Raw genomic sequence first — 12,182 nt, 5'->3', positions numbered from 1 at the left:
TATTAAACCGTTCTTATCTCAACCCAGGAGTTTTACTTCTTTTCCTGATTTTCTCCCCCATCCCACTGGGTGGGGGGGAGTGAGTGAGCGGCTGCATGGTGCTTAGTTGCTGGCTGGGGTTAAACCATGACATCTTGCTATCTGTTGTGCCATATCACTTGGAGTAACACTAACCTGTCAGTACCTAAACTTCCCTATGTGAGAAATGGAGATAATAGTGCTCTTTTACCCTGCAGGCGTATCGGTTGGAATTACATGGGCAGCACTACAGCAACCATCCCCACTAGCAGTCACCAGACATGATTTGGAACTTGACCCATTATTAGAATCTGTATTTTGCCAAAACAATTTTCATAAGATTCCACGCCATAAATCAGGCCCAAAACTCTGAAAATCAGTGGATCACATTTCACACCCAGATCCAAAGTCATCAGTGTACATTTTGACTTGCAGGTAGCAATATGTTTTATATTAATCTGAAGGCACATTTTCACTGCTTTATAATCCCCATATGTTTAACTATTAGTGTTACAGGTAATCTGCTTAAATAAAAAAATCTTGAATTTAATAACCCCTTTCATAGATGGGCACCTACCCAATACTATCCCATCCAATCCAGTTGCCTGTAGTTGCAACACTGACACAAAGCAGTATCAAACTACCTAAAGGGGAAATTCACTCTATGTTTTGGCAGCTGAGAAGCATTAAGTCCTTTTGTATTCTGAATGTAAGTTCCCTACCTCACCTCTACTCCACACCCAAAGTACTGCCAGTTTGAAAAAAATCTGTTACAGATTTTGCTTACCTGACATTACTAATGAATTATTGAATATATCATTTGGGCTGGAGGAATTGCCAAAACTCACTCCCTACTTCTCCCAAGCTTATACTTAAAAGTAGGCTTTTGAAAGACATAAAGAAGAAGGAGAAATGTTCTATTTCCAGCTTTGAGGGGGAGATTTACTGCTGGGGGGGGGGGGGGGGGGGGGTTGGGGGGGGGGGGTGTTTTGGGTTTTTTTAATTAACAGGAAAGAAATATCAATGTCATATTTGAATACTTGCCTGAATCATCACTGAGGTTACTTGTGCAGAAATACTAACAAAAACATCAGGGCTGTTTGAGGAATGTTTTTTGCTGAGGTTTTTTTAAAGGTCAAGGTTGATCTATTTGAGATTATCTGGTAAAATCTTTTCTTTTCTGAACTGCTGTATCCTTTGTTCTTCAGTTTAATTCTATAAAACTCGGTAGTTCTTAATTCTTTTTAACTTGAAAAATATTTATGCTTCAAAAGATTTTGTAACATAACTAAACTAGGTTAGGAATGTATGCATAAAGACCAAAAATGACTCCTGTTAGAGAGACAGGAAAAAGAAAAAAGGTATTGTAAACTCATTTCTTGTTTATTTACACTTATGTCACAAAAAGGACTTAATCTGCTTCTGATTAGTCTTGGATCTGCTTCTCCATTTGAACTCATGGTGACCCTCAAATGACATTTCATTTTTTTCTGGTGTGGATGCTGCAAGCCAGACAACTCCATTATCATGTCATGTAAAGAATATCTCACTGGACTTGCCCAGACAATGCAGTTGTTTTTGAAAAAAAGAGTAACTAGTGATTCATTGTGGACATTCTATAGTCCATCATGTGACTATGAGTGTAAAGTAAGCCTGCATCCCAAGGAATAATGTGTCCCTGAAGAAACGTAAATTAAAAATAAAAGTCCACCTTCAAAACCTCCTCCGTTATCTGTCTATTTCCATCTCATCTAACAGATAGCTTAGAAAATTCAGTGTGCTTGAATTCCCCTAGCTTCTTTCTCTGAAACTCACATAATAGAAAATACCAGCGGCCATAAAAACTGATTTGTGCTAAAATTCCCTTTTGGCTTGATGTTCCACATTGTGAAAGACAAGAAGGACCCCTACAGAGACTTGACAGAGGGCTCTAATTTGGTTACATTATCCCCTCTAGCAAGTGAACTGTCAAGGTAGTGCAACAAAACTGAAGCATGTCTGCTGTAATGCAGACGTGACTCATCATTTCCATTTACCCTTTCAAACACACAAAGTTTTGTTCCCATAAATATAACCTGAATATAGATGACAGAAGCCCTTCATCCCCTGTGCGCTTGGAAAAAGTAATTTGAGCCAGTAGCTAGAATCGATGTATGCTATAACATGAAGTCTACTACTACTAAGTAGATAACCAATAGGCTCACCAGGGAGAACAAAAGTGGAATTTTCTAACATACAAGAAAATGAGAAGAGTAGATAGTTTAAACACATGAATTTCCACAGCCTATAATGTAAAAAACTATTTCTAATTGTTTATCCATTTGTATAAAGGCAAAAGACACAAGTCACAGCTTTAATCTTGTTGAACAATTTACTGTAGTTAATTAGTAAAATGAGTAGAGTTTTTTCTGCTTTCCTTGTTTAGAAATTCATTGTCTGAATGGATCACTATAGCTGACTTTCACATAATGCTGTACAAAAAATTTTATCCAGTAAAGTGGATCAAATTATATTGGTAACTGTATCAATTTTCTTGTGCATATGAAAGGCCAGGGGCTTTCTTCCATTCTCACTGCACACAAATCTCTAGCAGTAGAAGCTGAAGTTATAGCATTGTTATCAATTAATATATAATATGATTGAAATAACCAGGGAGCTGCTAAAGTCCTGTGTACAGGCCCCATCAGTTAATATTTAAAATAGGGAAACAATAACTAGAACTAACTACTAGACAATGGGGCTTTATGTTTATGTCAGAAAAGGTCATGGATTGTGGTCTGGTCAATAAACCTTGAAGAACCGCTTGGAACTGCCAAGACAGAGTAAGAAGTAGATAAAAGGGGAGATCACGACCACCGACTCATTGACCACCTACTCAAATGATATCACCTACTCAAAAGAAGACAATGATTAAGAAGAAGACAGTTGCACACTAATCTACATGAGGGGCGAAGAAGAAAGAACCAATCATTAAGGAAAATAACAATGAATATGTCTTAGTTAAGTGAATAAATGTGACAATATTTGTGACAAGGGTGTGCTGTCTTGAGACAGGTACCCATTCATGCTCATCAATGAAATTAATTTGAAAATACCTCAACTCTGTGTGTTATTGGCTTGCACACCGGGTAAATGAACCCTGTTTGTGGGACACTGCTTGTGAGTTCTTTTCCTGTTGATGAACCGTTCTCTCTGCTAATCAAAAGCCACTATCATCACTTGGTTTTCTTTGCCTCGAAAGAGGTGTGCTTGAGTAAAATTTGGTAGATGGAGTAAACAATGAAGTAAGACATCAAGATGTTCACTTTATATCTCAAAGTCTTTAATAGTAAAGAAGAATTCTTCAGAAGAAGAACCACATTTGGGGCTAAATATTCAACAAAATATTTTAAAATACTCTAATATTTAAAAATAATTTTAAAAGACAACTTTTTCAATAATATACAATAGTTAGCATAATACTTGCTTAAAAGTTAAAGTAGCTGGTTGCCATTCCAAAATGCTGTAAAAGACACATAACTGGACTATTTCAGCATTTTATGTCTGCTTTGCCTAGCTAATACATAGACTTTTGAGCCCGGTTCTTCTGGGCAAAGACTATGGTCTCCGTAGATTTCCACTAAATAAGAAAAAAAAGTCTACTAAATAGTACATAATATCTGAATACAGACAGTTTCAGAAGTTAGAAAGTAGAAGCTGAAGGCTCTCTAGAGAAGTATAAATATTGGAGTTTAATTCCTGTTAGCTGCTTTTGCACAAATAAATTGGCTGTGGTGTCATCAGTCACAGCACCTGGTCTAAAGATCACACTTCAATTACAAGATAAGGTTGACATTTCCACTTAGATATTACTCTGCCTTTTCCCTGAAAGTTGCTCAGCTTAAGTGCAGTAAAGAATTAATCTATTCAATCTACAAATACACCTGCTTTTTTCTAGACATTTCCTTAATTCCTGCTTAGCCGTAGGTGAACCTCTAGACACAATGAAGGTGCTTACCGGGCAGACATTTCTGGTGTAACTCTTAAAAATCACCAATTTGATTCAGCAGCCAAATAATTTTGATCAAGAAATGCAGTACTCGGCAACTTTGGCTAGTTAATAAAATGCCATTAATTCTAAATAACGTGAACAAGTAAGATAAGAACAATAAGAACATTAAGATTTCAGTGTTTACTCTGTCAAAAAGTTGACTTGACTCCAAGCTGAAACACAAATAACCATTTGTTTCTATTTTCCAGAGAGATTCTCTCTTCCATGCAAAGGAAACAATTTTCCATTATTATTGTCAAACAAATACCTTTCCTTCTGTCTTTGTTTATCTTTAAAGAGCACCAGTAATTTTTTGGCATCTTTTTTCTGTTCTGTAGTTAACAGCAGTATTACAGTGCCTCACTATTCGAAGTCATAGTACAGCCATCCTTTTGTTTCACAGTCCTGAATCAACAGAAAAATACAGCCATATCTTGACATTATAGCCCACTGACATTTCAAATTATTCTAAGCTGCTGAAGCTGAGCATAGATACAGGAGCATAAGTTAGAATCAAGCAAATGCCACTTTTGTTGCATACTGAATTTCTGTGACAGTTGTAGTTCAGCTGAAGCCAGGAAAGAAACCAACTCCCTATCTTTCTTTTGGGAACACGAATGAAGAAGGACTTTTCATGCTCTCACTCAAATTTTCCCCAGAAGGAAAGAAGGTTAAAAAGATTCCAATCAGCCGGTAGACCAAATTGTGAAAAGGATTAATCTTGCTGAGTATGATTGCATTCTTTGATATAGACAGAGAAACATTTGAGATCACATCTTATAAAACACACTCAAAATTTATTCAGATTGACTTAGGAACACCTTTGTGTGGTATAAATTTGGCAAAGGGAAACATAAAAGAGGATTACATATGCATTTGGGCCTAGAAAGGAGGATTAGGGCTTGAACACTTTTTATTAAATACACAATTACAACTGATGACTAAATGAAAACTCATATATATTTATCTTTATCAATAGAAATAGACAGCTGTAGAGACCTTCTCTCATTATCAAGCTTACTTTGAAAAGGAGGAAAAGAGAATCTGTATATCCCTTCAGTCAGCGGAGGTCAGAATTTTTCCATATTTCTGAAAGATTTGGAAGTTATCAACTAACCAGTAAGTTGCCTACTAGTTGCTGCTGCTCTTCATTGTTGCTGCTGCTCTTCACTGTAGATCATATTCCTATCTTTTCAGAATGTTGCAGAGTACATGCAAGTTTTTTATTGTGCTTTCCAGCCTTGTCATCCCAATTTTAGTATTGTTATTGGCTCAGGACAATTTCAAGGCCTCTCCATTGAAATTAAAGAATACACCAGAAAAGAAGCACCCAGTGCCACTTTCAGGGTATGCAGAAGTCTGACAGGAACACATGACCAGGTAAGCAAAAAGGCATGACCGTTGATTGGTACATGTCTGATTAGAACAGATCAAAGTTACTTTCATATATTCCATTTCTAAACCAATAATCCAGTGTTTGTCCTTGGCCATATTGTGATTTTTTTAGCATGACTGTTCAAAATAATACTACAACCTGTGTATTTCTTTTAATTGTAAGATAGGAAAAAGATTTTCCATGCTACAAAAACAGCTTTTATGCTCTTTTTTTTTTTGCAATGCATTGCAAAGTTATTAGATTTGAAGTAATTTAAATTTCAGAGCTTAGACTGGCTAACTAACTTCACATATCACATTTGCTAATACTCACAATTAATCTCTTTTAAATACATTCACTCTAGGAAGTAAAGAAAAACTTTCGTTCGCTTCAGAAATTGGAATAACATGCCCCACTTCTCTATTTTGGAAAGGGTTTCATTTGTCCTATTGATCTTCATTTATTGATTCAATATTCTTTTTAAAAACAAACTATAATGTTGCAAAATGAGATTATAAATATGGTTCCACAGTGCCATTTGGAAACAGACCTATTAGCAAGTAATACTGTTTAAACACACTTGAACTCGCAAAACATAGGCTGAGTCCTCATAAAGAGTGTTTGATGGGAAATTTGAACAAATCTTCTTTTCTTGTTCAGAAAACTTTGGTTTCTAAGCTTGAGATTAATAATATTGTCCTGAGACAAGGGAACTCTAGAGAAGCAGAACAGCCTGAAGATGGCAGGTTCCTTATACCTGGAAAAGTAAGGGACATGGTGCTTCACCAAGAGCCTGGGCAGTAACTCCTCTCCTGTTTCTGTCCTGCTCCTAAATTAAGAGGTCAGAAATCTTTATTTTTGGCCCTCCATCAACATCAATGCAGTGATAATGACTCACCAATTCAGATGGAAATAAAAGCAGACTGACATCAAAGGAGAAGAGAAACTCATAGAATAAATAGTGACATGTACACAACTAAAATTAATAATGCTTAAATATCACTAAGGATGAGAATGTCTTACTGTGGAAATGGAGACCTCAGCCTGGAACACTGTTCCAAATATTGTTTTACTTAAAAGCAATCTTTATCCTCTCTTTGTAAGTTTGTATTTACTGCAGCTTACATTACCAAATTGTCTGGGCTGAAAATTTCATTATCACATTTTTCTCTGGTTTACTTCCCCTCACCCCTCTCAACCATTCAAACATAAGATTCATTTGAAAAAGTAGTGCTCAAGATTTCAGCTGTAGGAAAAAGAAAGACATTGTTCTGCCATATTTCCTTTTCCATTCCCCACATCTCCTGCCTCTACTACTGCTGCCTTCTTCCCTGATCCACAGATTGAATGATTCATTTTTCTTCCTTACACCAGATCCCTCAATCACAAGGGCAACAAGTTCAACTTACCAACCCAGCACAAAGAATATTCATTTTCTTTGGGTAGATTACCTTTCTGCTCTTTCAATGGGCCACTAAGTATCAGTGAGTATGAACACTTACGATCCAAGAAATTTGAGTCATCTCAAGGCAAAGAGCAGATCTTCAGATCAAGCATGGAGATCTAGGGAGCAGACTCACCCTTCCAGTTGCAGGTTATTTATGGGGTTTCAGTTTTCTCATGAAACTAAATCTTAAGTGAAACGTATCACTTGTGGCTACTATGTGTACTGATTTTCTTGATATTTGGACTAAGACCTTAGTGTCTGAATGTCAGTTCTGGACCCCACAATTTAAAAACAAAATTAAGGCTCTTGAATGCATCCAGAGGAGGGCGACCAAGCTGGTGGCAGGGCTGGAAGGCATGTCCTGTGAGGAGCGGCTGAGGACTTAGGTTGTCTAGTTTGGAGAAAAGGAGGCTGAGGGGTGGCCTCATTGCTCTCTGCATCTTCCTGAGGAGGGGAAGTGGAGAGGGACATGCTGATCTCTTCTCCTTGGTATCCAGTGACAGGGTGTCTAGGAATGGCTCAAAGCTGCACCAGGGGAGGTTCAGACTTGGCATTAGGAAGCATTTCTTTACCAAGAGGTGGTCAAACACTGCATCAGGCTTCCTAGAGAGGTGGTCGATGCCCCAAGCCTGTCAGTGTTTAGTAGGCATTTGGACAATGTCCTTAATAACATGTTTTAACTTTGGGTCAGCCCTGCAGCGGTCAAGCAGTTGGACTAGATGGTCATTTTAGGTCCCTTCCAACTGAAATATTCTTCTATTCTATTCTATTCTATTCTATTTACTCTGGTAGCTTTTTAAACTACTCTTGTTACAAAAGATCAAGTTTTTGGATGTCCTTTTAAAAATAATTAATTAGAACCAATAATTTTTTTTTCATAAACTACAGATTTTATTAGGTTTATGTCTGATGATATAATCATATATGTATATATATAAGATCATATTTTTATCATGTCCCAAAGCACTTGGACTAGTTGAATAGAGAAGATAATTCATAGCTGAAAATTCATGCAGAAAAATATCATTTTTGTGCTTAAAATCCTAAATGTTATCTGCTTCACTTCTTTCTCAGCTCTGTTTATCTTAAGTATTTTTACATCATAATGTTTACCAAATAACTGGTGACTATTTCCCAGATTGGATAGACATAGGAAGGCAGTGTTATTTAGCTAGAGGAAGCAAGAAGGTAGATATAGATACTACAATTACCAAGTATCCTAGCTTTCTGAAAGCTACTCATATCCATTTGCCCCACAAATAGTTGTCAGGTAAAGAACATTGCAGTGCATTTTTATCATTCTTTAACTTCAGGAACTTTGCCCCATATTATGCATGCATTTCCATGTTTTTCTTTTCTTTTGAATATTGCATCACTTTCCTGAACAACAGTCATGATTTTCTATCTTTTCCTGAATTCTGGTATTTTTAATAGTATCTTTACTATTCTTGCTGATTAAAACTCAAAATGCAACAGCTGGTCTAGCTTAGTAGAGAAAGCATTAAAGAAGAAAAAAATATTCATTTCTGCTGTGATCCACCAGTAAAACCCTACCGTGGAAGAAGGCTCAGAGGAGATGGGCAAGCACAATGTGCCCATGAAGCTCAGGGAATAATGCAGGGTGTGACTGACCACAGCTGTTGTAAAGCAGCTGACTTTATGCCAACACAGAAGGGAACGGAGGGTTGCCTTTGTTTTGACGGCTATGACAGTTTCTTACATCTGTATTGTGTTATGCAATATATTTTTTGTATCACTCTGCTAAATCAGAAATCCTGTGTAACATCAACTATCTATGAACAAGGATATTAAACATTACACCCTCGACAGCTAGAACTATCTAAAAGAACCTAGTCAGAGAGTATTGGACTCTGAAATCTGTTTATAACATATTGTCCTGGGTTCAGCTGGGATAGAGTTAATTTTTACAGGAACCTGGGAGGTGGGGGGCATAGCCGGGGCAGCTGACCTGAACTAGCCCAGCAGCTATTCCATACCATGTGACATCATGCTCAGTATATAAATGGGGAGCGGGCCGGGGGGAGCTCTCTTGACTTTTGGTGGGGGAAGTGGCGGAGCGTCGGGTTCCGGGTGTGAGCAGTTGCACTGTGCATCACTCCTTTTGTATATTCTTTCATTGTTGTTGTTGTAACTTCTCTTCTTTTTTTTTTGTGCGTGTGTGCGTGTGTTGTCCCAGTAAACTGCCCTTATCTCAACACCCGAGGTTGCGGTTTGTTTTGGTTTTTTTTTCACTTTTCTCTCCTCCGTCTCCTCCCTATCCCACCGGACGGGGGGCGGGGGGGGCGGGAGGAGTGAGCGAGCGAGTGGCTGCGTGGTCCTTTGTTACCGGCTGGGCTGAAACCATGACACATATCTACCAAAACATGCTACCTTTGAATTCCCCTCCCACCCCTCTGGGGGTTTTTGTTTATTTGAGTTTTGGTCTTTTGTTGTTTTTTTTTTTTTCCAGTTTGCTTCTCAGTTTTGAGGGAAAGATCAAATTAACACCAGCCAACTATCGAATGATGGCAGAATTGAACCTGAATAGCTTTTTTGGCTTTTACCACTTTTCCTCTGTCAGAGCAAAGCAGTCCCCCAAACAGGGATTTTTTTGACTGCAGAAACCTCTTTTAAAAGTGTCCTGGTTTCAGCTGGGATAGAGTTAATTGTCTTCCTAGTAGCTGGTACAGTGCTATGTTTTGAGTTCAGTATCTGAAGAATGTTGATAACACTGATGTTTTCAGTTGTTGCTAAGTAGTGTTTAGTCTAAAGGATTTTTCAGCTTCTCAAGCCCAGCCAGCGAGAGAGCTGGAGGGGCACAAGAAGTTGGCACAGGACGTGGCCAGGGCAGCTGACCCAAAGTGGCCAACTGGGTATTCCATACCATGGGATGTCACATCTAGTATAGGAACTGGGAGGAGGCGGGGGGGGGGGCGGAAATCACTGCTCGGGGACTAACTAATTGATTGTCGATTGGCAGGTGGTGAGCAGTTGCACTGTGCATCATTTGTACATTCCAGTCCTTTTATTATTACTGTTGTCATTTTATTAGTGTTATCATTATAATTATAAGTTTCTTCTTTTTTTGTTGTATTAAACTGTTCTTATCTCAACTCATGAGTTTTACTTCTTTTCCAAGTTTTCTCCCCCATCCCATTGGGTGGAGGGGGAAAGTGAGTGAGCAGCTGTGTGGTGCTTAATTGCTGGCTTGGATTAAACCATGACAAAAAGCAAAACAGAACAAGCAAATATTCAGCTCCCTCCTCCTCCTTCTTCCCTACCACCCCACCCCCATTTTGAAAGAGTCTCTTGAAAGGCTTTTTTAAATATGTTAATAGCAAGAGGGGGTGTGAGGAAAATAATGGACCCATACTTCAATTTTAAAGTTATCTTTTTTTTCTCACCTAGCTCTCACTGCACGAGTCATCTAAATCACTGTGCTCAGCTCACATCAGACCTATATCTTGCAGCTAGTTTCAAGACTGCTGGATCTTTCCTGCAAGTCACAGATATTGAAGAAGTTATGCTAAAGTACTATATAAGATTGAATTGATGTGGTTCTGAAGTACACAAATATCTAAGCATAAACATAAAATGCATTTGAAGTGAGAACTTGTCATCTCTCATCCATAATCACAACCTAGGACCATAGTGTTACCTTGATATCAGAAGTAGTTTACTCTGTTTCTAGTCTTCTTTAAAAACACATTTTAAAAACTACCATAGGAAATTGCTTTTAAAAGCTGATATGGCCGGTGTGGCAGCAGATGACAATACTGCTTACTGAAAGTCCAGACAAAATTTATACAAAACAGCCAAGTGGAAAAACCCACAGCAACACTCATCATTCAGCCATCATCAGATTAATACCAGTTTAGAAGGCTTATGGCAAAATGATATCATCTCACCAAAAAAGACATTTTAGAAATCTTCATTTTTAAGACCTTGTCAATTTTATATTTTCAGTCTGAAAGAAAATTATAGGTTTCAAAGGCTGTCAGGGTAGAACTGCTTTTCATTTTAAAATACCATGTTTCATTTTCCATTTTTAGTAATTAATTTACAGTTCCTTGCACTTTGAACATTCAAAGCATTATGCAGTACTACCTAATCTGAAAAAGCAGGTGTTAGCTGTCTTGCAAATGGTACCTTAAATTAGGATGCTTCTAGTTGAGCTCTTTGCCTCTATCCCTGATCTGTAAAAGTAATACTTTCATCTGATAGCAATGAAAGCAATTTAATCAAAATATAAACCCAAATAAAAGTCTATCAGAATATAATCCAATTTTTATAAATTAGTATGAATAAAATGCAAAGTAGAGAGCAACAAATGTATTGACTAGTGATAGGGTAAATATTAGATAATGTTCAGTTTGTGTTTGGCTATCTCAACCCCTTCATTAACCCAGCAAGAAGAAAGGCTACATCTCCAGCCACTGAAACAGAGAAAAGTCTTCTAAAAAAAAAACCTAGACCTTTCATAGTAGTAAGCCACCTTTCCTTAAAGATAAGCTTACAGTGACAAATCTTTTGAATTTTTCAAGTGTTAACATTTTTATAATCAGAGGTTGAAATGTTCACCTTAATTTTTCAGACCTAGTCAACATTAAATAACTTGACACACATTGTTCATTCAAAGATCTCACAGTGACTGTCAGTCCTGGCTGCAATACACTGCTTGGAAGGATCTGCTCTAAACAGGAGGGCAAAAATTCCTGAGAAGGGTGTCATAGTAATGGTAAAATAATACTCCTCCTTACAGACTCCAGAAGTGGACCTGCAAGTCACCCTGTTATTTGCCATCTGACTGCTTACTTAAGGTTTCCATTCCTACCTATTCTGGTTTTCTTCTGATTTTTTTTTCTCCTCAACTAGTACAATGTTTTGTCCAAAATCTGTCAATAGCGTACTTCAATTCCATAAAAACAAAGGTGTCCCTTTGTGCAACTCTTCCTCTGCTGACTTGTGTGTGTTTGTCCTATGTTGTTTTGCTCTGAGAGCCAATTAGGTTTTCAAGACTTTTTGAAGACTGGTTTGAAAAGGTTCAAATAAGCATGGCTCTGTTCAATAGATGAAACAACGAAAAAGTGTGCTGTATATTTACAATTCCCTTCAGCTGTATTAAAGTAAATGCTAAGGTATTTCTTTAAGGAGCAAATTGTATGGCTATCCCCACAAAAACATTGAACTGAAATGGGAAGCTCTCTCCCATCCTCCAGCTGGAGTTTTTTACTTTAAGTAAAGACATTTTGGATGCCAATTTTAATTGTTTTCCACATGAATCTGGTTGTTGCTGTTACTTATTCCTATAT

General features: G+C 37.6%; 1 protein-coding gene across 1 annotated transcript in view; it reads left to right on the top strand.

Annotated features, from left to right (window-relative positions):
• Positions 1-1,893: 1,893 nt before the first annotated feature.
• Positions 1,894-12,182, top strand: part of LOC104830263 — a 42,301-nt gene continuing 32,012 nt past the window's right edge. Inside the window, 3 exon segments of the mRNA XM_010565060.1 lie at positions 1,894-1,991; positions 5,308-5,428; positions 6,084-6,188. Coding sequence (XP_010563362.1) covers positions 1,894-1,991; positions 5,308-5,428; positions 6,084-6,188 — 324 coding nt within the window.

The sequence above is a fragment of the Haliaeetus leucocephalus genome, unplaced genomic scaffold (assembly GCF_000737465.1).
Source record: "Haliaeetus leucocephalus isolate CR32 unplaced genomic scaffold, Haliaeetus_leucocephalus-4.0 Scaffold185, whole genome shotgun sequence".
Classification (NCBI taxonomy): Eukaryota; Metazoa; Chordata; class Aves; order Accipitriformes; family Accipitridae; genus Haliaeetus; species Haliaeetus leucocephalus.
This window is presented reverse-complemented; position numbering and strand designations above follow the sequence as displayed.